General features: G+C 40.1%; 1 protein-coding gene across 1 annotated transcript; it reads left to right on the top strand.

Moving 5' to 3' along the window:
- The first annotated feature begins 746 nt into the window (after positions 1–746).
- On the top strand, positions 747–26,781 carry LOC133633628 (cysteine protease atg4da-like). The gene is made up of 11 exons (XM_062026213.1): positions 747–1,044; positions 11,311–11,581; positions 11,669–11,752; positions 13,667–13,840; positions 17,535–17,886; positions 17,951–18,015; positions 18,092–18,243; positions 18,313–18,391; positions 20,330–20,406; positions 20,681–20,800; positions 25,500–26,781. The coding sequence occupies exons 2-11, from the start codon at positions 11,365–11,367 to the stop codon at positions 25,692–25,694; spliced, it is 1,515 nt and encodes a 504-aa protein (XP_061882197.1). The 5' UTR covers positions 747–1,044; positions 11,311–11,364; the 3' UTR covers positions 25,695–26,781.

Raw genomic sequence — 26,781 nt, 5'->3', positions numbered from 1 at the left:
AAAAAACTACCAGCAGTGGTAAAGTTTAGATCCATAAAGGAAAGAAGAAAGTGAATGAATGTTTATAACTGAATACATTTACATATGTATACACATTTGTTTTCTTTTGTATTATCTTTTTTAATGAATGAAGTAACGTTTATGACCACCTTTTTCCAAAACACAATATAGAATGTGAGATATAACAGGACAATGCATGCATTTGTCATTTGTTTTCAAAACGCTTACAAAAAAGTGGGACCCCAAAAATTTACTGTGGGACCCCATTTTTATGACTTGATGGGGTCCCTGGGACCCCATTTTGAAAATTCCTAGCGCCAACACTGCTGTCAACACAGGAGAAAAAATGCTTTATTTAAAAAAATATATTATTTATAAAGCAAGTTCGAGTATCATTGGCAAATGTTTACCTAGTCCCGGCCTTGGCACGCATATATGTGTCCTCTTTTTGGGATTTCACAATATGGTCAGCCTAGGTCAGATAGAGAAGGCATGTGTCAGTGGAGTGGTTAGTTCTGCTGGGTTTCATTTTTTTTATGTATTCTGCTGGTGGTGTGCCCCAGAATTTTTTCTATGAAAAAAATGTGCCTTGGCCCAGAAAAGGTTAAACTGGTAAAATACCTACAAAATACAGTCGGCCCCTTCCTGGTTTGCATCACGTGGTTTGTATCCGCCAATAGAAAACGACTCAGCACCTCAACCAATCCCCGTCCATTCACGTCAACGTCAACCAATCGCGTTGCGTTGAGGAAGAACATCCGGGGAAAAAAAGTGGTTTCCTGAGGCTAGAGAACTAGCCATGTCTCGTCTTATGTTCCAGGCGTTATGTCTCAAGTCTACCAAGTTTTCCATGGTTAACATTCGAAACATTGTTTTTGTGTCAGCGGCTTAGTTCGACATTAGGGCGGGTTGGCTTGACCGCCGGCCGGTGCTACGCCGGGTGAGCTAATGCTAATGACGGCTAGCCTTGGCAAGCTAATAGTATCGATAAAAACAACACCAACATGTTCGCCATCATCAACCTTGGGACTAATTTCTGATCGGGTAAGTACAGTACTTTGTTTGGATTAAACTATATTTAATTCCTATGGTGTTTAAATTCAATCTGCTTTACAAATATACAGTCGCGATCAAAAGTGTACATACACTTGTAAAGAACATAATGTCATGGCTGTCTTGAGTTTCCAATCATTTCTACTACTCTTATTTTTTTTGAGTGATTAGAACACATACTTGTTGGTCACATAAAAAAACATTCATGAAGTTTGCTTCTTTTATGAATTTATTATGGGTCTACTGAAAACGTGACCAAATCTGCTGGGTCAAAAGTATACATACAACATACAGTTAGAGCTGGGCGATATGGCCTTTTCTTAATATCTCGATATTTTTAGGCCATATCGCGATACACGATACATAGCTGGATATTTTGCCTTAGCCTTGAATGAACACTTGATACATTTAATCACAGCAGTATGATGATTTTATGTGTCTACATTAAAACATTCTTCTTCGTACTGCATTAATATATGCTCATTTTAAACTTTCACTGGCTCCCTGTGCGTTACAGAATCCATTTTAAACTCCTTTTATTTGTTTTTAAATGTCTAAACAACCTCGCGCCAACATATCTCTCCGACCTCCTTCAGCCTTACTGCCCCACCCGATCCCTAAGATCAGCCGATCAGCTGCTACTGACGGTCCCGGACACAAGGCTGAAGCTTAGAGATGACAGAGCTTTCGCTGCTGCTGCTCCCAAGCTCTGGAACGACCTACCTCCGAGTGTTAGACAAGCCTCCTGTTTTTAAATCTCTCTTAAAAACATACTTTTATTCCATGGCTTTTAACACTGAGTGATATCCATCCTGCAATGGCGCCCCATAACACACCTGCTGTGAACCTGTTTTTATGTTTTTATGTGTTTATATTTTATTTATTTATTTTTTATCGTGTTCTGTTTGTGTTGTGTTGTGTTTGCTCGGTTCTCGTATTATTTTTAACCTGCCCATTGTACAGCACTTTGGCTACCCCTGTGGTAAATTTTAAATGTGCTTTATAAATAAAGTTGATTTGATTTGATTTGATTTCATGCAGAGAGGGAAATCACAACTAAGTCAATTTAGCAAAAGTGTATTTATTAAACAGTTATTAAGCAGTGGCACAAACATTCATGTCATTTCAAAACAGAAAGTGCAAGATTGTCAGAGACATTTTAAAACAAGCTATGATTGCACTTTTGTGTATGATGTCACTAAGATGACATTTCAAAACAACACTAAACTAAAGTGCACTTTTTGTACAGAACGCCACTACAATAGTTTAAAACAAATAAAGCACACTTTTGTGCATGATGACACACAAGATATTTCAATACGTGTCACATAAAAATGAGCTGCATATCAAATAGTACATGTCCTACGGTGTTGATGTGGAAATAGTTGCTTCGGCATTTAGTTGGTGTGGCACCGAACGGAGATGTTGACATGTAAAAACATATTCCCGCTTGAAGCCAAACCACCGTCAGACGATGGACCCCCTGCTGTTTTTCTTGGGAATTGATTATTCCTTCATTTGTTACCAGATTCGCACCTTCTCTCTCTCGTATTACCGCTCAAACCACACCGTTAGCTGTTAGGTCATCACCGTATCCCTGGCTAGGGGACAGTCAGGTACTAGGCCTTTGCCAAGGGCCACCTGGGGTAACAGTAGTAAAGGGGTTAACCTCCTAGTGCCCCAAGACCCCATAGAGGAGCCTCCACTGCCGGATGCACTTTAACGTCCTGGGCATGACCCAGGAACACCATTCCTACCGTCAAGCATGGTGGTGGTAGTATTATGCTCCGGGCCTGTTTTTCTGCCAATGGAACTGGTCCTTTACAGAGAGTAAATAGGACAATGAAAAAGGAGGATTACCTCCAAATTCTTCAGGACAACCTAAAATCATCAGCCCGGAGGTCTGGTCTTGGGCGCAGTTGTGAAGTGAATTATATTTATATAGCGCTTTTCTCAAGTGACTCAAAACACTTTACATTGTGAAACCCAATATCTAAGTTCCATTTTTAAACCACTGTTAGTGGAACTGGAAGCATCTTGCCCAAGTACACAACGACAGTGACTAGGATGGCGAAAGCGGGGATCGAACCTGCAACCCTGAAGTTGCTGGCACAATCTACAAGGTTAATACAGTTTGCTTCTCTTTTCCCCCCTCCATGTATCTGCTTTCTTTTATAATTCAAGTTTTTACATATATGAATTGTTGCATTTGAAAAAAAAATATTTTTGATATTTATTGTTATTATTCATTATCAATAATACTATTTCTATTGGGTTTTGTTATTGCTCCATTTGTAGTGCAATAATGTTCATTGTCGTTTCTGTGTTATTAATATTTACTTCACTAACTGCTTCTTTGATATCACTTTTACTATCATATTTGTACATTGTACATTTGTACGTTATTGTCTCTGTCTTATCCCTCTCTTGTCCCCCGCAATTTTTTTTTGTGACCAACAAGTATGTGCTCACAAAAAAATAAGAGTTGTAGAAATTAGAGATGTCCGATAATATCGGCCGATATATGCGTTAAAATGTAATATTGGAAATTATCGGTATCTGTTTTTTTATTATCGGTATCGTTTTTTTTTGTTTTTTTTTATTAAATCAACATAAAAAACACAAGATACACTTACAATTAGTGCACCAACCCAAAAAACCTCCCTCCCCCATTTACACTCATTCACACAAAAAGGTTGTTTCTTTCTGTTATTAATATTCTGGTTCCTACATTATATATCAATATATATCAATACAGTCTGCAAGGGATACAGTCCGTAAGCACACATGATTGTGCGTGCTGCTGCTCCACTAATAGTACTAACCTTTAACAGTTAATTTTATTCATTTTCATTCATTACTAGTTTCTATGTAACTGTTTTTATATTGTTGTACTTTCTTTTTTATTCAAGAAAATGTTTTTAATTTGTTTATCTTATTTTACAAATTTTTAAAAAAAGTACCTTATCTTCACCATACCTGGTTGTCCAAATTAGGCATAATAATGTGTTAATTCCACGACGTTGATATCGGTTGATATCGGTATCGGTAATTAAAGAGTTGGACAATATCGGATATCGGCAAAAAGCCATTATCGGACATCCCTAGTAGAAATAATTGGAAACTCAAGACAGCCATGACATTATGTTCTTTACAACTTTTGACCACGACTATATGTTTATCAACTTGGATCGTCTCCTGGTTAAAATGTGGCTTTAAATGTGTAAAAATATTGATAAATAATTGCATTTATTCAACACGTGCAGCTCTGCGATCTGCAAACGATCAAGATAAACACCATCTTTGCGTGCAGATTAGCGGGGAAAAAAAGTCCCCGGTCTGAAGTCAAATGTCAGTCACATGATAGCAGCACTTTCCCAAGACTTATTCTCATCTATTTGCAGTTCCTTGTTGAAACTACCAAGTCGAGTCACTATTGTGCAATCCTGTGGAAGACTGATGACAACTGCGGTATGCTTTGAACGCGTCGGTGTGGCACCCATTCATGCATTTTTTTCCTGGAAGTGACCATAATAGTGCAGACAACAATAGTAAGATTGTGTGACTAGTTCCGAAGTGCCTGTTATTTGCACAAGTTCTGTATTAATGTGCACTGTAGCTTGCAATATTTTCACTGCTGTCGGATGAATGTCCGTAAACAAACAGTGCTTATTGTTTCCAAACAATAGCAGGGCCACAGTAAATAGTTCAGTTTCAGTTTATTTGGAACATGCATACGACACAATGTAGTGCATCACACAATTCCAGTTGTTTCATTACAGCACATCCGAAAAGGAGTAGGAAGAAGCAGAGCTTATTTATCAATCACTCAATCAATCAATGTTTATATATAGCCCTAAATCACAAGTGTCTCAAAGGGCTGCACAAGCTACAACGACATCCTCGGTTCAGAGCCCACATAAGGGCAAGGAAAAACTCACAACCCAGTGGGATGTCAATATGAATGACTATGAGAAACCTTGGGGAGGACTGCAGATGTGGGTCCCCCCCCCCTCCCCCCCCTTCTAGGGGGAACCGGATGTAATGGATGTCGAGTGGGTCTGACATAATATTGTGAAAATCCAGTCCATAGTGGATCTAACATAATAGTGAGAGTCCAGTCCATAGTAGATCTAACATAATAGTGAGAGTCCAGTCCATAGTGGATCTAACATAATAGTGAGAGTCCAGTCCATAGTAGATCTAACATAATAGTGAGAGTCCAGTCCATAGTGGATCTAACATAATAGTGTGAGAGTCCAGTCCATAGTGGATCTAACATAATAGTGAGAGTCCAGTCCATAGTAGATCTAACATAATAGTGTGAGAGTCCAGTCCATAGTAGATCTGACATAATAGTGTGAGAGTCCAGTCCATAGTGGATCTAACATAATAGTGAGAGTCCAGTCCATAGTAGATCTAACATAATAGTGTGAGAGTCCAGTCCATAGTAGACCTGACATAATAGTGTGAGAGTCCAGTCCATAGTGGATCTAACATAATAGTGTGAGAGTCCAGTCCATGGTGGATCTAACATAATAGTGAGAGTCCAGTCCATAGTAGATCTAACATAATAGTGTGAGAGTCCAGTCCATAGTAGATCTGACATAATAGTGTGAGAGTCCAGTCCATAGTGGATCTAACATAATAGTGAGAGTCCAGTCCATAGTAGATCTGACATAATAGTGAGAGTCCAGTCCATAGTGGATCTAACATAATAGTGAGAGTCCAGTCCATAGTGGATCCAACATAATAGTGAGAGTCCAGTCCATAGTGGGGCCAGCAGGAGAGCATCTCGAGCGGAGACGGGTGAGCAGCGCAGAGATGTCCCCAACCGATGCACAGGCGAGCCGTCCACCCAGGGTCCCGACTCTGGACAGCCAGCACTTCATCCAGGGGGGGGGGGGGGGGGCAGAAAAGAAAAGAAACGGCAGATCAACTGGTCTGGAAAGGGGGTCTATTTAAAGGCTAGAGTATACAAATGAGTTTTAAGTTTTTAATCTTACCCCTTTTCATACCATAGCAATTGTATTCAATTTCCTTGTTCTCTGTAACAGAACAGTGAACAAATAAATAATATACCATAGTAAGCATACACATATTAAATACATAAATACTATTTGTCTCAATTAAAAAACAGGCTTCAAGATGTTCATGATAATTCTTGTTCTGTGTACTTTGTGAACACTTGCAGTTTGAACAGTCTCTGAAACTGAATCATATTGGTTTGATTTCTTTGGTTAATCCGTTCCATAATTTAATTCCACATACTGATATACTAAAGGTTTTAAGTGTTGTACGAGCATACAAATGTTTTAAATTAGATTTTCCTCAAAGGTTATATTTCTCCTCCTTTGTTGAGAAGAATTGTTGTACATTCTTGGCTAGCAGGTTACAAGAATATGTCACTAGCTATTGATAATATCTTAGAATGTTTTACCATTGAATTGAAGTTGTCATTTTTCCAGATAAAAGTGTGATGTTCTGAGAAAAAAAAGTCTCAAATATTATGGAGACACTGTGTAATTGGAAGTAAATTTAATTTAAATAAAATGAAAATGTTGCTATATTATTTTGGACTTTGACTTACAGTACAGGCCAAAAGTTTGGACAAACCTCATTCAATGTGTTTTCTTTATTTCCATGACTATTTACTTTGTAGATTGTCCCATCAAAACTATGACTGAACACATGAGGAGTTATGTACTTAACAAAAAAAGGGGAAATAACTGAACTCATGTTTTATATTCTAGTTTCTTCAAAATAGCCACCCTTTGCTCTGATTACTTTTCCGCACACTCTTGGCCTTCTCTCCATGAGCTTCAAGTGGTAGTCACCTGAAGTTGTTTTCACTTCACAGGTGTGCTTGAAGCTCATGGAGAGAATGCCAAGAGTGTGCAAAGCAGTAATCAGAGCAAAGGGTGGCTATTTTGAAGAAACTAGAATATAAAACACGTTTTCAGTTATTTCACCTTTTTTTTTGTTAAGTACATAACTCCACATGTGTTCATTCATAGTTTTGATGTGACAATCTACAAAGTAAATAGTCATGGAAATAAAATAAAGAAAATGCATCGAATGAGAAGGTGTGTCCAAACTTTTGGCCTGTATTGTAAGTCAAAGTCCAAAATAATATAGCAACATTTTCATTTTATTTAAATTAAATTTACTTCCAATTACACAATTTCCCCATAATATTGAGACTTTCTTCTCAGAATATCACACTTTTATCTGGAAAAATGTCAACTTTATCCAGGTAACTTAGCTCTTATTACTCGTTTATGTTTTCCTATTTACTGTGGACCTGCTGTTGTTTGGAAACAATAAGCACTGTTTGTTTACGTACATCCATCCGACAGCAGTGAAAATATTGCAAGCTAAAGTGCACATTAATACAGAACTTGTGTTTTGATGCCTTCAGTGACAATCTACAATGTAAATAGTCATGAAAATAAAGAAAACCCTTTAAATGAGGAGAAGATGTGTCCAAACGTTTGGCCTGTACTATATGTCGGTATCAGCCTTTTATTTTTACAACTACAACATAAATACGTTAGCAGATACAATACATACACACATGATAGCAGTATTTAGTATTTAAAACAAGTTAATTAGGGAAGTAGATAGTACTAAAATTTGCTCAGGCAACAGCCTGTTGGCCCTGCATGAGTGAAGTTCTCTTTTTGCCGGAGCCCTTTTTAAAATGTATTTGAGTCATTTAACAAGAGTTTGCAATTCCGGCAGGAAATGCATGTGAATGCCGTATTTGCGCAAGCCGCCGAACTGGCGATACGCGTGAGTCTAAGTGAAATGTTTGAATGTCCAGGGTGAGTGGAGTTTGTGGATGTTGTAACGATTCGAATAGGTTGAGAAATGTGGGATATGGAGAGTTTTGTATATTGCCCATTCATTGTCAATGGAATTCCGGGTAATCAGAGAATTTTCGGAACCGGGAAACATGCTGGCTTGAATGTCAGGGTGAGTGGAGTGTGTGGGTGGTGGAACGGTTCGAATCGGATGAGAAATGTGGAATCTGGTGTCGATTGTGTGATGCCCATTCATTGTCAATGGGGAGGAAATACCGGGAATTTTGGGAAAGGGAAATCATGTTTTTTGTTCGATATATCGGAAGAGTAGTGTGGGTGAATGGTTGAAAGGTCGGAATCGGGTTAAAAAATGGTAGAACTATGAATACATTTATTCATTTGAATGGGAATTTCCTGGAAATTTTGGATTTTTTGCGAAAAACTGGAATTTTTGAAAATTTTGATACTAGCACAATTGTCCTAGATCAGGGGTCGGCAATCCAAAATGTTGAAGGAGCCATATTGGACAAAAAATACAAAAATAAATCTGTCTGGAGCCGCAAAAAATTAAAAGCCATACTACATACAGTGTGTCATGATATAAATTGAATTAAGAGGTCTTAAAGGAAACTAAATGACCTCAAATATAGCTACAAATGAGGCATAATGATGCAATATGTACATATAGCTAGCCTAAATAGCATGTTAGCATCGATTAGCTTGCAATCATGCAGTGACCAAATATGCCCGATTATCACTCCACACAAGTCAATAACACCAACAAAACTCACCTTTGTGTATTCATGCACAACATTAAAAATTTGGTGGACAAAATGAGACAGAATAAGAAGTGGCAAAAACACGTCCTAGAAAGTCGGAGAAAGTTGTACATGTAAACAAACTACGGTGAGTTCAAAGACTGCCAAAATTAGTAGGACAAAACGGCGCTTGCCAAATACTCGAATCAGTGAAGCATGTTTAATATAAACAGTTTGCTTTATAACAGTTAGGGAGGTTTGTGTCATGTTTGGGGTCGGCAACCTTTACCACTCAAAGAGCCATTTTGGAAAGTTTCACAAATTAAAGAAAACAATGGGAGCCACAAAAATGTTTTGATAATTTAAAATGAAAAACACTGCATACAAAGCTTAAATTGCTTTGCGCTATGTTAACCAGGGGTCTCTGACACTTGCACCGGCTCGCATCTTAATATGGAAATTTAATGTTAGTGCGGCCCGCGACTTTTAATTGAATGGCGCTTGATAGCGTCTTTCTTGCCAACCCTCTCAATTTTCCGAGAGACTCCCAAATTTCAGGACGTGCTGGCACTGCTTTTAGCGCCCTCTACAGCCTGCCCAAACAGCGTACCTGCTCGACCACATGTAGAATGCAGCTTTTACTTGCTCACGTAAGTGCCAGCAAGGCGTACTAGTTCAACAGCCACACAGCTTACACTGACGGTAGCCGTACAAAAACAACTTTAACACTGTTACGTTACAAATATGCGCCACACTTTCAACCCACACCAAAAAAGAATGACAAACACATTTCTGGAGAACATCTGCACTGTAACACAACATAAACACAACACAACAAATACCCAGAATCCCATGCAGCCCTAACTCTTCCGCTCAACCGACGCACGGAGAGGGGGGGGGGGGGTGTTGATGTGTGGGGAGGTTTAGTGGTAGCGGGTGTGTATAATGTAGACCGGAAGAGTTAGGGCTGCATGGGATTCTGGGTATTTGTTGTGTTGTGTTACGGTGCGGATGTTCTCCAGACATGTGTTTGTCATTCTTTTTTGGTGTGGGTTCACAGTGTGGCGCATATTTGTAACGTAACAGTGTTAAAGTTGTTTTATAAGGCTACCGTCAGTGTAAGCTGTGTGGCTGATGACTAAGTATGCCTTGCTGTCGCCTACGTGTGCTAGTAAAAGCAACAAATAACATGTGGCCGGGCTGACACGCTGTTTGTAAATGCTATAGAGGACAATTAATGCAGTGCCATTAGGGCACGCCCTTGATTAAGTAATTAGAGTGAAAATAGGATAATATTTGCCCTGGGAGATTTCTAGGAGAGGCAGTCTCCTGGGAAAGTCGGGGGGTCGTTAAGTATACTGGGAAAACCGGGAGGGTCGGCAAGTATGCATCAGAGTGGTCAAAGAGCCGCATGCGGCTCCGGAGCCGCGGGTTGCCGACCCCTGTCCTACAGAAACCATATTAAAACAAAAAATATATATTTTTTCCCCTCATCTTTTTCCATTTTTCATACATCTTTGAAAAAGCTCCAGAGAGCCACTAGGGCGGCGCTAAAGAGCATGCGGCTCTAGAGCCGCGGGTTGCCGACCCCCGTCCTAGATGATATGAATGGGTTGGTGTTGGAATTTTTGGAATCGGTTGAAAATTGTTGATGTAATAACAGTCTGAATTGAGAATGGGTATTTCGGAATTCCTGAAATTTTGGGAAAATCGGGAATTTGTAGGAGCGTTTGTTGTCCCAACTAAGAGGAATGTTTTGAAGGTGGAATGGTCAAAAACGGTAGAAAAATGTGGACTGTGAAAACATTCCAGGAAGAGGTGAAAATAGAGTTTTGGAATTTTTTTTAAATTTAGTAATTTCATTTTTCAATGTGAGTGGATTGTGTGGATGAGGAATGAAATCGGTTGAGAAATGTGCATGTTTGAAATTTGGCCTATTCATTTTCAATGGGAAAAATTTCCCTGAAAGATGTAAATTCTAGGTAATCCGGGATATCAAAAATGCCCACATAGGTACAACCGTCAATCTGTGATGTCACAAATGCCTATATATGTACCTCTATTAATCTGTGACATCACAAATGCCCACATAGGTACATCCGTCAATCTGTGATGTCACAAATGCCTATATATGTACCTCTATTAATCTGTGACATCACAAATGCCCACATAGGTACAACCATCAATCTGTGATGTCACAAATGCCTATATATGTACCTCTATTAATCTGTGACATCACAAATGCCCACATAGGTACATCCGTCAATCTGTGATGTCACAAATGCCTATATATGTACCTCTATTAATCTGTGACATCACAAATGCCCACATAGGTACATCCGTCAATCTGTGATGTCAAAAATGCCTACATAGGTACATCCGTCAATCTGTGATGTCACAAATGCCTATATATGTACCTCTATTAATCTGTGACATCACAAATGCCCACATAGGTACAACCGTCAATCTGTGACATCACAAGTGCCCACATAGGTACATCCGTCAACATGTGACGTACCAAATGCCCATATAAGTACATCCGTCAATCTGTGACATCACAAATGCCCACATAAGTACATCCGTCAATCTGTGACATCACAAATGCCCATATAAACTCTAGCCTCATGCGTCTCATGTCAACAGTTAACCCTTCTTCTTACACTTTATATTTATTTTCATGTTCTCCTCCCCAGGTGCTCGTTGTCGCAATGAGGAGCCCCAGAGTCCACCTCTGAGCGCTCCAGGCCATGAACTCTGTTTCCCCAAGTGCAGTGCAGTACGTCGGTGGAGTGATGCACAACGAGCTGGTGGACAGCCGGCGGCAGCAGTCCGTGGCACTGCAGGGCAGCTATGGACCCAGACCGCCTCAGAGTCCAGACCCTGGCAAAGAAGCAACGGAGGAGCCGGAGGAAATGGATAAGCTTAAAGCCAAAATTATGTCAGCATGGAACAATGTCAAATATGGTTAGTATAAAACATACTATATGTAAAAAGGGTAACTACTTAAAGTGGATGTATTTAAATCTATCTTCCTTATCATTCCCTTTTTAGGGTGGACTGTGAAATCAAAAACCACCTTCAATAAGATTTCCCCAATCACCCTCCTGGGACACTCCTACCTGCTCAACAGTGAAGGTGACAGCATGTTATATACACCAATCCTACAAAAACATTACTTTTTTTTGGAATGTTGCCTATCATTCACAATCCTTATGTAAGACAAGAACACATGTTTTTCTTTTTTTTTATGCATTCTAAGTTGTTAAATATGGCATGTAATAAACTAATTGGCTTTAAAAAAAAACATCCAAAAACTGCCAACAACACCCCATTTATTTTTTAATTAATTAATTTAAAAAAAACAAGCAAACAAAAAAAACAATACTCCTTTTGCATGTTGTGACATGAATATTAACCAAGTATTAGCAGTAATGTATTATAAGCGCTAACACCGACAAACTATTTTAGCGTCTCCGTGATCACAGAGGGCTAACTGGCTTATTATTGACATATTGAGCTGCTGCATCGCCTTTGAGTTGGTGAAAGTTAATTCTACATTATAAATCATGCCTCTCACATGTATCGTAGAAGGTTGTGGACATTAACCGAGAAGTTGGTCAACTTTGACATCCAACTTTGACCCAGAGAAAGAAAGATGCGAAAATACGCAACTTTTATAACCTTTGTGAGGATTATGATGAATTTTTAATGTAAAGGGGAAGATATTAACATCCAATCAGTCTTTATCCCAGTGAGAGCAGACATTGTACAGTAAGTGATTGTTTTATCATGTATTATATCTTGTTAAGCACTTAGCAATACTGCTACATGATGCTTAGTGTTTCACTAAAACTGCATCGGTTTAGCACACAGCTTCTAAAACTTGTTGATCATCCTCCTTATATTCAGCCTCAAAAATAGAAGTTTCTGGATCATCATTTGTCCCAACGTAGTTTTTGTTGTCTTTCATCAAGTCTGCCATGATTAGTAGTCTTGTTGTTGAAGGGAAACGTGAACGTTTTGATGCATCTGTGAAAATATCAATCAATCAATGTTTACTTATATAGCCCTAAATCACCAGTGTCTCAAAGGGCTGCACAAGCCACAACGACATCCTCGGCTCAGATCCCACATCAGGGCAAGTAAAAACTCAACCCAATGGGATGACAATGAGAAACCTTGGAGGGGAAATATGCACCGCTGTGTGCTTAAAATGAGCAAAATACGCAAATATTACATGTTATTATGAATGTTACTACATTACATATATACTTGCAGCACTTTATAGGCAGAATAGAGCGTCTCCCATTGCCTCAGTTTTTTTTAGCTGACTTTTGCTAGCGTTTATTTACGAGTTAGAATGCAGGGAAAAAAATTAAAAATGTGTTCTTGTCTCACATAAGGATTGTGAATGATAGGCAAAATGCAAAAAAAGTGCAGTTCCCCTTAAAATGAAGTGAAATTACTGTTAAAAATCATTATTAATCAGTTCTTAGAACTGTGTTGCTTCCCAAAACAACAGCATGGATTGAGGCCTGAACCCAATCTCTCAGATGCATTCAAGTCTGACGTGAACAAGCCGATACGTGCAGAAATAAAGCCGGTGCTGTCTTTTCCGATGATTAGTTTTCCATTAATGTGCTCGCTCCACAACTCCATGTTTATGTTGTCGTCAGATACAGACACGGCTCATCTACCTGCATTCTTCCATTTTCCTTTTATAGTCAATTTTAAAAAACATTCACTAACTTGAGTTATGAATTACAATTGAAAAGAAACGGGGATTCCAAAACTGAATGTATTTTTCATGTAGAAATCTAAAAGATATCTTCAAACTCAAATGTTATCGCCGCTAAAAGATCAAGCCTTTTCTAAGAAAAGTAACAGGTTTCATGTCAGATAAAAGAATTCCACAGATGCAAAAGCATCTTCCTGGTGTCATGATAAACATCAGATCATCACTCACGTATCACATGGCCAAAGTTTACACAGACTCTTTGTCACGTTGTGGTTTTTTTCCATGATCTGTGTTTTTTTTTGTCTGACCAGATCAAGTGGATCAGTTTCGCATGGACTTCGTGTCCAGGATTTGGCTGACTTACAGACGGGAGTTCCCTCAGCTGGAGGGCTCCAGCTGGACCACGGACTGCGGCTGGGGCTGTATGTTGCGGAGCGGCCAGATGCTGCTGGCTCAGGGTCTCATAGTCCATTTGATGCCCAGAGGTTTGTGTCTTTCACTTCTTTTCACTCATTGGCCACTTCATTACTGTAAAAGGCACTTCCCCAAAGTGAGTACATGCACCACTCACATTGTGGGATACTTCTTTTGTTGCCTTATTTGTATTTGACTTTATTAAATGGATTTATATTATTATATGGTGCAGCCGGAGCAGGAGGGGATAGAAAGAGGGAAAAAAGGAAGACAGAGGGGACAAGAGCGGGATAAGACAGAGACAATAACAACCACAATAACAGAACAGCATCCGCAAATAGGATATATGTACAAATATGATAGTAAAAGTGATATCAAAGAAGCAGTTAGTGAAGTAAATATTAATAACACAGAAATGACAATGAACATTATTGCACTACAAATGGAGCAATAAAAAAAAAACTATAGAAATAGCACTATTGATAATGAATAATAACAATAAATATCAAAAATACAATTGTTTCAAATGCAACAATTCATATATGTAATGATTACTTGAATTACAAAAGAAAGCAAATAAATGGAGGGGGAAAAAGAGAAGCAAACTGTTTTAACCTTGTAGATTGTTATAGTAAAAATAGGTTGAGCTTTGTCAGTGTGCCGTGTTTTACCAAGTTTATATATATATACATACAGTCGTGGTCAAAAGTGTACATACACTTGTAAAGAACATCATGTCATGGCTGTCTTGAGTTTCCAATCATTTCTACAACTCTTATTTTGTTGTGATAGAGTGATTGGAGCACATACTTGTTGGTCACAAAAAACATTCATGAAGTTTGCTTCTTTTATGAATTTATTATGGGTCTACTGAAAATGTGAGCAAATGTGCTGGGTCAAAAGTATACATACAGCAATGTTAATATTTGCTTACATGTCCCTTGGCAAGTTTAACTTTGGTAGCCATCCACAAGCTTCTGGTTGAGTTTTTGACCACTCCTGTTGACAAAATTGGTGCAGTTCAGCTAAATTGGACATGGACTTGTTTCTTCAGCATTGTCCACACGTTTAAGTCAGGACTTTGGGAAGGCCATTCTAAAACCTTCATTCTAGCCTGATTTAGCCATTCCTTTACCACTTTTGATGTGTGTTTGGAGTCATTGTCCTGTTGGAACACCCAACTGCGCCCAGGACCCAACCTCTGGGCTGATAATTTTAGCTTGTCCTGAATAATTTGGAGGTAATCCTCCTTTTTCATTGTGTTATTTACTCTCTGTAAAGCACCAGTTCCATTGGCAGCAAAACAGGCCCAGAGCATAATACTACCACCACCATGCTTGGCGGTAGGATTAGGCGCAATGAGTGTTCAACTTCAGCCTAAACCAGGGGTGTCAAACTCAAATACAGAGTGGGCCAAAATTTAAAACTGAACAAAGCCGCGGGCCAAGGTTGAACAAATTAACCTTTTAATAGGGACCCAAACAAGTTTTGCATTGAATATTAACCAAGCAAGGCTTAAATAACTTTATAGTGACATGCAAAATCGAGTTTCAAATAATAATAATAATAATTAAAAAATATCAATGACATATCAAATACAATTTAAATAAAAATTGAATGCCTCTTTTCTATTTGCAGCCTTCTGAGGTAAATATCAACATTCACTTTTTCCACAGGCTAATAAATTTGAAAATAAAATAACAATGAATAAATCAACCATTCAGGACTTTAAACTGCTCAGTTTGCAACACACTGATCTAATCTGATGTGCCCAAGCCAGATACCTGCCATCTTTTCTTGGATGCTAGTTCATTAATGTCGGGGCTCAGGCTTTGAGCTGAGGCAACCTTCATTGTCCAACAAAGGTGTTCATCAGTCATTATATCTCGTAGTCCGCCGGGACCAAAGTCTTGGGGGCGTGCCTTAAAGGCACTGCCTTTAAGGTCCTCTACGAGCTGTCGTCACGTCCGCTTTTCATCCATTCTAACAACGTGTCGGCCTGATCACAAAATATGTGCGGCGTCTGTATGCACAAACATGTGAATGCAAGCATACTTAATCAACAGCGATACAGGTTACACTGAGGGTGCCCGTATAAACAACTTTTACACTGTTAGAAATACACGCCACACTGTGTGAACCCACACCAAACAAGATTGACAAACACATTTTGGGGAAAACATCCGCACCGTAACACAACATAAACACAACAGAACAAATACCCAGAACCCTTTGCAGCACTAACTCTTCCGGGCCGCTACAATATACACCCCCCGCTACCACCAAACCCCCCCCACACACACACACACCTTGTAGCGTCCCGGAAGAGTTAGTGCTGCAAAGGGTTCTGGGTATTTGTTCTGTTGTGTTTATGTTGTGTTACGGTGCGTATGTTCTTCCGAAATGTGTTTGTCATTCTTGTTTGGTGTGGGTTCACAGTGTGGCGTATATTTCTAACATTGTAAAAGTTGTTTATACGGCCACCCTCACTGTAACCTGTATCGCTGTTGATAAAGTATGTGTTGCATTCACTTGTGTGCGTGTGTGTGTGCAGAAGCCGCACATATCATGTGACTGGGCCAGCACTCGTTGGACTGGATGAAAAGCAGACGTGACTATTATTGGGAGGGGCAGTGAAATTGGGAGTCTCCCGGGAGGGTTGGCAAGTATGAGAATTAGCGGTGAATGAGGTGTTACCGCGGCACCGCCGCTGTATATAATCAGCGGGCCAGCTCCAGTGTTAATTTGATATCGCCTCAAGGGCCAAGTGAAATTACACGGCGGGCCAAATTTGGCCCGCGGGCCAGAGTTTGACACCCATGGCCTAAACCCTTTCGGTCTGCAACATTTTCAATTTATGAATGTACAACTGTTTGTTTATTTTGTTGACCACTGACCGCAGAAATAATAAACTGACTAACTAACTAGGCATGGTGTTCCTGGGATTAAAGGTCTCACCTTTTCTCTTCCAAACATATTGCTGGGTATTGTGGCCAAACGGCTCAATTTTTGTTTCATCTGACATCACAAAGATAAGACCTTCTGGAAGAAAGTTCTGTGGTCAGATGAAACAAAAATGCTGTTGTTTGGCCACAATACCCAGCAATATGTTTGGAGGAGAAATCCCAGGAACACCATGCCTACCGTCAAGCATGGTGGTGGTAGTATTATGCTCTGGGCCTGTTTTGCTGCCAATGGAACTGGTGCTTTACAGAGAGTCAATGGGACAATGAAATCATCAGCCCCGGGAGGTTGGGTCTTGGGCGCAGTTGGGTGTTCCAAGAGGACAGTGACCCCAAACACACCTCAAAAGTGGTAAAGGAATGGCTAAATGAGGCTAGAATTAAGGTTTTAGAATGGCCTTCCCAAAGTCTCGACTTAAACGTGTGAACAATGCTGAAGAAACAAGTCCATGTCAGAAAACCAACACATTTAGATGAACTGCACCAATTTTGTCAAGAGGAGTGGTCAAACATTCAAGCAGAAGCTTGTGGATGGCTACCAAAAGCGCCTTATTGCAGTGAAACTTGCCAAGGGACATGTACCGGTAAGCAAATATTAACATTGCTGTATGGATACTTTTGACCCTGCTTTACAAGCAGTCAGCTTTCGGTCGCTGGTTATATTTCTTTTAGCCCAATGTGGCCCTCAAGTCAAAAGGTGTGGACAGCCCTGCTCTGACCAGTGAGTGTACGTCTGCTCTAGACAGTTAAAGATTGAACATTGTATTTGGGTGTTAAGACAAACATGATTTGTGTTCTGCAGACTGGACCTGGCCAGATGCTCAACAGCTCACTGACGTGGACTTTGAAGTGTTGCGAACGCGTTCACCGGTGAGGGTCGGCGGGGTCCCCATCCCCTCTTTTGGCTCCCCGCGAGGGAACTGCACCCCTGAAAAGACCCTGCCCAGCGATCCAACGCTCAGATCCAGCCAGAGGAAGAGACCCGAGTCTATAAGGGACCCACGAGCCGAGCACATCCACCACAGGCTGCTCACCTGGTTCGGGGATCAACCTCTAGCACCGTTTGGGGTGCACCAGCTGGTGGGAATAGGCCGGAGTTCTGGAAAGAAAGCCGGTGACTGGTACGGCCCCTCCATAGTGGCACATATACTGCGGTAAGGATCCGTTCTACAGTCAACGTACAGTAAATGGTATTTGATGAGATTTTATTTTTCGTAGGAAAGCTCTGGCCAAATCCACTGTTGTCCACAACCTGGCTGTGTACGTGGCTCAGGATTGTACAGGTGACACTTCCATTGTCCGTTCATCGGGTCACACCAGAGCACCACGTGACTTGATTATTATTGTGCCGGATCACAGTGTACAAAGAGGACGTGGCGCACCTGTGTGACTCGTCACTCAGCCAGACTCCCCCAGAACCTGACAACCAAGCTTGGAAGTCAGTCATCATCCTGGTGCCCGTACGTCTGGGCGGGGAGGCCCTCAACCCATCTTACATTGAATGTGTCAAGGTCCGTTGGTGCTTCTCATTTCTCTTCTTTCACATTATTTAATAATAAAACTGTGTTTTTTTCCCCCAGAACATTCTAAAGCTGGAATGTTGTATTGGAATCATTGGAGGCAAACCAAAGCACTCACTCTATTTTGTTGGCTTCCAAGGTAAGAACGAGCATCGTCTTGTTGTGTTGACATGGAGCTAAATTAGATGTTCCTATTCGGAAGAATGATAAAAGAACATATTTCTTTACAAGTTAGGATTATATCATATATCTTAGTAGTTCTCCAGTGTGAGGGGGAACCAGTGGACGCACGGCAGCTTGACAAAATATATAAGTACAGTATATTTGTGTGAGTGTCCAAACATTCACACAATAAGATTCCACACCAAAAACATATTTATTATTATTCCGTGCGCTTCACAGCCCACACTTTTCATCCAATCTGAACCGTTCGAGTATCGACCGGGAATCGCGAGCTCCCGAAAAAGTATTTTTTTGAATATCCTAAATTACCCAGAATTCCCGGTTTTCCGGGTGATTTTTTCCCATTTAAAATGAATGGGCCAATTTTCGAACTTGCACAGTTCCCACATTTCTCAACCGGTTTGAACTGTTCCACCATCCACACTCCACTCACCTTGGACAATCAAGCTTCCATTATCCAAGTTTCTTTTTTAATTCCAGGAATTTCCAGAATTCATGATTTTCCAGAATGCTATTTGGAAAGTTTTCACAGTCCACATTTTTCAACCGTTTTGACCATTCCACCTTCAATTCCCACATTTCTCAACCGGTTTGAACCGTTCCACCATCCACACACTCCACTCACCTTGGACAATCACAATTCCAGTGTCCTAGAAAAAAAAAATTAATTCCAGGAATTTCAAGAATTCCCGATTTTCCAAAGCCCTATTTGGAAAGTTTTCACAGTCCACATTTTTCAACTGTTTTGACCATTCCACCTTCAATTCCCACATTTCCCAACCGGTTTGAACCGTTCCACCATCCACACACTCCACTCACTTTGGACAATCAAACTTCCATTCTCAAAGTTTAAAAAAAAATTCCAGGAATTCCCAATTTTCCAAAGCCCTATTTGGAAAGTTTTTACAGTCCACATTTTTCAACCATTTTGACCATTCCACCTTCAATTCCCACATTTCTCAACCGGTTTGAACCGTTTCCACCATCCACACACTCCACTCACCTTGGACAATCAAACTTCTATTCTTCAAGTTTTAAAAAATTCCAGGAATTCCCAGAAATCTCGATCTTCCAAATCCCTATTTAGAAAGTTTTCACAGTCCACGTTTTGCAACCGTTTCGACCATTCCACCTTCAAAACATTTTTCTTAATTGGGACAACAAAACTACAATTTTTATTTTCTTTCGGTGTGTATATTGTACATATTACATATTGTTATGAAGGTGTCTGTTACTACATTATATATATACTTGCAGTGTGTATATTGTACATATTACATATTGTTATGAAGGTGTCTGTTACTACATTATATATATACTTGCAGTGTGTATATTGTACATATTACATATTCTTATGAAGGTGTCTGTTACTACATTATATACAGTATATACTTGCAGTGTGTATATTGTACATATTACATATTGTTATGAAGGTGTCTGTTACTACATTATATATATACTTCCGGTGTGTATATTGCACATATTACATATTGTTATGAAGGTGTCTGTTACTACATTATATATATACTTGCTGTGTGTATATTGTACATATTACATATTGTTATGAAGGTGTCTGTTACTACATTATATATACACTTGCAGTGTGTATATAAAGTGTTGATGGAGGGTTTTGAAGTTGTTTTAGAGTCTTTGAAGGCTACAACAATGATTCCCATTAGACGCATCTTTCAAATAAAATGTTCTAAAGACGGTTGTTCTTGTCTCTCATAATGATTGTGAACGATAAGCAAAATTAAAAGGAAAAAGTGCAGTTCCTCTTTAAAGCGTGAAGTATTAGCCAGATGTGACCTTTGTTACATGTGCAGGATCAGCTACAGTTTGCCTGTCAGCGTGTGAAGAATACCCCCAAGATGTGATTGTAAATGTCTTCCAGATGAGCAGCTGCTGTATTTAGACCCTCACTACTGCCAGGCCGTGGTGGATGTCACTCATGTCAACTTCCCACTGGAGGTCAGCAGCACTTGTCATGTCCCTACCACCCTGTCTGACCTTGTCTCCCCATCACACTAAGACAACATACTTGTCATGTCTCTACCACCCTGTCTGACCTTGTCTCCCCATCACACTAAGACAACGTACTTGTCATGTCTCTACCACCCTGTCTGACCTTGTCTCCCCATCACACTAAGACAACGTGACCTTCTGGCTCCTTTTTGTGTGACCGAGCAGATAACCAGCGCAATTACGGGAGTCGAGATTTCCTAAATTGCTTCTTTGTCTTTAGTCGTTCCACTGTAGTTCTCCCAAGAAGATGCCCTTCACCCGAATGGACCCCAGCTGCACCATCGGCTTTTACGCCAGGAACAAGAAAGACTTTGAGTCTTTGTGTTGTGCAGTTACTTTGGTGAGTTGGACCACCTCTCACTGTCATCTCACTCCATTACAGAGGCAAACATTCACTGAACTAGAACATTTGCAATGTTTAATAGTCAGACTTTTTCATGCATCCATTACATAAATCCTCTTTCAATGTTTTCTGTCGTCTCCAGGAACACTTTCCCACCAATCACTGTTTGTCCATTCCTTTTCTGATCAATGACATTATTGTCCAATTTGCATAATTAGACCTTATGCACGTGTTTGTTCTTTTTTATGGATGCTATAGTAATGACAAAGGTGATTAAAAAGGATAAAAAAAGAAGCAAATATGTTTACAAAGCAAATGATTAGAGATGTCCGATAACATCGGACTGCCGATATTATCGGCCGATAAATGCTTTAAAGGCCTACTGAAAGCCACTACTAGCGACCACGCAGTCTGATAGTTTATATATCAATGATGAAATCTCAACACATGCCAATACGGCCGGGTTAACTTATAAATTGCAATTTTAAATTTCCCGCCACACTCCCGGTTGAAAACGTCTGTGTATGATGACGTATGCGTGTGACGGATCAGTTGATGCGGAAGTATTGGTACCCCATTGAATCCAATACAAAAAAGCTCTGTTTCCATTTCAAAATTCCACAGTATTCTGGACATCTGTGTTGGTGAATCTTTTGCAATTTGTTTAATGAACAATGGAGACTGCAAAGAAGAAAGTTGTAGGTGGGATCGGTGTATTAGCGGCTGGCTGCAGCAACACAACCAGGAAGACAGAGATGGATAGCAGACGCGTTAGCCGCCGAACTCACCTTAACTTCCTGCGTCTCGCCGACCGCATCTGTGATCGGGTGAAGTCTTTCGTCCTTCCGTCGATCGCTGGAACGCAGGTGAGCACGGGTGTTGATGAGCAGATGAGGACTGGCTGGCGTAGTTGGATAGCTAATGTTTTTAGCATAGCTCTGTGATGTCCGGTTGCTAAGTTAGCTTCAATGGCGTCGTTAGCAACAGCATTGTTAAGCTTCGCCAGGCTGGAAAGCATTAACCGTGTAGTTAGATGTCCATGGTTTAATAGTATTGTTGATTTTCTGTCTATCCTTCCAGTCAGGGGTTTATTTATTTTGTTTCTATATGCAGTTAAGCACGATGCTATCACGTTAGCTCCGTAGCTAAAGCGTTTCGTCGATGTATTGTCGTGGAGATAAAAGTCACTGTGAATGTCCATTTCGCGTTCTCGACTCTCATTTTCAAGAGGATATAGTATCCGAGGTGGTTTAAAATACAAATCCGTGATCCACAATAGAAAAAGGAGAGAGTGTGGAATCCAATGAGCCAGCTTGTACCTAAGTTACGGTCAGAGCGAAAAAAGATACGTCCTGCACTGCACTCTAGTCCTTCACTCTAATGTTCCTCATCCACGAATCTTTCATCCTCGCTCAAATTAATGGGGTAATCGTCGCTTTCTCGGTCCGAATCGCTCTAGCTGCATTGAAAACAATAGGAAAATATGAGGAGGCTGTCAACTGACTACGTCACGCTACTTCCGGTACAGGCAAGGCTTTTTTATCAGGTACCAAAAGTTGCGATCTTTGTCGTTGTTCTCTACTAAATCCTTTCAGCAAAAATATGGCAATATCGCGAAATGATCAAGTATGACACATAGAATGGATCTGCTATCCCCGTTTAAATGAAAACATTTCATTTCAGTAGGCCTTTAAAATGTAATATCGGAAATCATCGGTATCAGTTTCAAAAAGTAAAATGTATGACTTTTTAAAACGCCGCTGTGTACACGGACGTAGGGAGAAGTACAGAGCGCCAATAAACCTTAAAGGCACCGCCTTTGCGTGCCGGCCCAATCACATAATATCTACGGCTTTTCACACACACAAGTGAATGCCAGGTATACTTGGTCAACAGCCATACAGGTCACACTGAGGGTGACCGTATAAACAAGTTTAACACTGTTACAAATATGAGCCACACTGTGAACCCACACCAAACAAGAATGACAAACACGTTTCGGGAGAACATCCGCACCGTAACACAACATAAACACGACAGAACAAATACCCAGAACCCCTTGCAGCACTAACTCTTCCGGGACGCTACAATATACACCCCCGCTAGTCCCAAAAATCTCCCCCCCCCCAACCCCGCCCACCTCAACATGCTCTCTCAGGGAGAGCATGTCCCAAATTCCAAGCTGCTGTTTTGAGGCATGTTAAAAAAAATAATGCACTTTGTGACTTCAATAATAAATATGGCAGTGCCATGTTGGCATTTTTTTTCCATAACTTGAGTTGATTTATTTTGGAAAACCTTGTTACATTGTTTAATTCATCCAGCACATCACAACAAAATTAGGCGTAATAATGTGTTAATTCCACGACTGTATATATCGGTATCGCTTGATATCGGTATCTGTAATTAAGAGTTGGACAATATCGGAATATCGGATATCGGCAAAAAAGCCATTATCGGACATCTCTACAAAGTATATTTTGTGGGCTTTTTAATCAGCAATTCCTATCAAACTAGAGCAGAGTTGTTTTTGTTGAGGGCCACATTGCAATTATGGCATCTTGTAACAGTTCATGTACATAAATATTTACATTAGAGCCTCGTTGCACAATTTGCAAAAGAAAATGTTTCCAGTTATAACTAGAGATGTCTGATAATGGCTTTAGCGGGGGTGTATATTGTAGCGTCCCGGAAGAGTTAGTGCTGCAAAGGGTTCTGGGTATTTGTTCTGTTGTGTTCATGTTGTGTTACGGTGTGGATGTTCTCCCGAAATGTGTTTGTCATTCTTGTTTGGTGTGGGTTCACAGTGTGGCTCATATTTGTAACAGTGTTAAACTTGTTTATACGGTCACCCTCAGTGTGACCTGTATGGCTGTTGACCAAGTATGCCTTGCATTCACTTGTGTGTGTGAAAAGCCGTAGATATTATGTGATTGGGCCGGCACGCAAAGGCAGTGTCTTTAAGGCCCGCCCCCAATATTGTTGTCCGGGTGGAAATCGGGAGAAATTGGGGAGAATGGTTGCCCCGGGAGATGGTCGGGAGGGGCACTGAAATTCGGGAGTCTCCCGGGAAAATCGGGAGGGTTGGCAAGAGACGCAACTGCTCTGTACTTCTCCCTACGTCCGTGTACCACTCCGTACAGCGGCGTTTTAAAAAGTCATACATTTTACTTTTTGCAACCGATACCGATAATTTCCGATATTACATTTTAAAGCATTTATCTCTAGTTGTAATTTTTACTTTTTTGGATAACTTGCTTTGAAATTATAAATCAAGTTGACGAGCAAATATTTAATTATATGTATTTGATAAACCCGATCCGGCCTGCCACATCATTTTATGTGGCCCGCAAAAGCCTGGAAATAATAAGCGGTATTCAAGTCATTTATATTTTTTTTACTAAACGTATTTTTTCATTCCACTTTGACATTAAAAAAACAAGTGTACCGCATGCTTGTCTTTTATATGCATATCTGCATGGCTTTTAAACTTTAACATGATCTAATAATGCAACAAAATACTACATTATCACACATTCTAAAGCAATTTATTTTGGTAAAATCAAAATTATCAATCAAAGTGTACAACACTATAGAAACGACAACACACTTTATGGTAAAATTCTGGCGACTGAGCTGACAGTTTTGTTTTTTTTACTGTAAAAACAACTTTGCTACTGTTTTTCCATCTATAGTAATACACTATGAAAACAGCAACCTTAGATTTTACGGTAAAATAAAAACTGGCAGCTCATTTGCTTGAATTTTACTGTATAAAAAATAAATTTAAAAAAGGTACTGTTTTTTCATTCCATCTACAGTAATTTTATGGTACAATTCTGGCAACTGCCCTGCCAGTTTTTTTACATTAAAACCTAAATATATATGTATATGTGTATATATATGTGTGTGTGTGTATGTATGTATATACATATATATATATATATATATATATATATATATATAATTTTATAATTATATATATATATATATATATATATATATATATATATATATATATATATATATATATATATATATATATATATATATATATATATATATATATATATATATATATATATATATATATATATATATATATATATATATATATATATATATATATATATATATATATATATATATATGCAGCTGAGATAGGCTCCAGCGACCCCGAAAGGGACAAGCGGTAGAAAATGGATGGATGTTTTTCAGGAGTTGGGCTTGGCCCCTTAGTTCCAATGAAAGGAACTTTGCATGCTCCAGAATACCAAAAACATTTTGGACAGTTCCATGCTCCCAACCTTGTGGGAACAGTTTGGAGCGGGGCCCCTCCCTCTTCCAACATGACTGTGCACCAGTGCACAAAGCAAGGTCCATAAAGACATGGATGACAGAGTCTGGTGTGGATGAACTTGACTGGCCTGCACAGAGTCCTGACCTGAACCCGATAGAACACCTTTGGGATGAATTAGAACGGAGACTGAGAGCCCTGCCCTGGCATCCTCCACGCAAAATTCCATGTCTGTTTTGTGTGTAGTAAACAATATATTGACCACAGATTGCTTATGATTTTCCTGTAATCCCAAAGCATTTGAATTTCTGAGGCCTCCATCTTATCAACATGATCCAAACTCTGCATAGCGAGTTCTTAAACATCCATCGTGGCTAACACCTTGTGTCGTCCTCCCAGGCCCTGTCGTCGTCCTCGGCGGAGAAGTACCCCATCTTCACGTTTGTGGAAGGCCAGAGTCAGGACTATGGACTGGAGGGTCAGGACTATGGACTAGAGGGTCACCATGACGAGCAGGCGCCTCACATCCTGCCCCCGGGCAGAGCAGGTCAGGTCAATAGCAGACGACGCAGCGATGACTTTGTCTTCCTGTGAGTGGAGGAGGCCATCATCACCTGCAGGGAAAGGGTAGTACCACATGACCTAGTTGTCTTCTATTTATTTTCACCTCTCACACATTATGGGTTCTATAAGCTATCCAGGTATGAAGTGGTCCGTTTGGTGAGAACGGTGGTTGAGGACACTTGGCATCCTCACCAACCCACTTGAATGAACTCTCGTCATCAAAATGAACTGGTAAGGGACAGAATAGACCTTTCTAGTTGAAGGTGTGTGTCGGGCGTACATCTCCATTGTGTACGTGCTTCTTTGACTATTTATCAGCGGAATGAAAGTGTGGGTGTGCACGTGGACTTTGCTGTATTCCACTAAAAGTTGGAGAAAAAACATCTCTAAATGTCTGAACTGCTGTAAAAGAAAAAATGTAGTTCATAGTTGACTTTCTTAGGGACAACTCTGGATAGTTATGATGCCGTGTTCTGTCCAAATTAGTCATGTGCGATACCACTGATTTTCTTTCCGAGTCAAGTCAAATACAGGGTTGTATCGGCGATACCGATCCGATGCTTTGTGCAAATATACCTAACGTCTCTGGTCAAATTTAGAAAGTTGTGTATTTTCAAAAATTAACATATCTATCTTTAAAAGAGAAGCTAAACATTGGAATGTAATGAATGTTTGTGTGTATATATATATATATCAATCAATCAATCAATGTTTATTTATATAGCCCTAAATCACAAGTGTCTCAAAGGGCTGTACAAGCCACAACGACATCCTCGGTACAGAGCCCACATACGGGCAAGGAAAAACTCACCCCAGTGGGACGTCGGTGAATGACTATGAGAAACCTTGGAGAGGACCGCATATGTGGGTAACCCCCCCCCTCTAGGGGAGACCGAAAGCAACGGATGTCGAGTGGGTCTGACATAACATTGTGAAAGTCCAGTCCACAGTGGATCCAACACATCAGCGGGAGTCCAGTCCACAGCGGGGCCAACAGGAAACCATCCCGAGCGGAGACGGGTCAGCAGCGCAGAGATGTCCCCAACCGATGCACAGGCTAGTGGTCCACCCGGGGTCCCGGCTCTGGACAGCCAGCACTTCATCCATGGCCACCGGA

This window comes from Entelurus aequoreus, linkage group LG18 (assembly GCF_033978785.1).
Source record: "Entelurus aequoreus isolate RoL-2023_Sb linkage group LG18, RoL_Eaeq_v1.1, whole genome shotgun sequence".
Classification (NCBI taxonomy): Eukaryota; Metazoa; Chordata; class Actinopteri; order Syngnathiformes; family Syngnathidae; genus Entelurus; species Entelurus aequoreus.
This window is presented reverse-complemented; position numbering and strand designations above follow the sequence as displayed.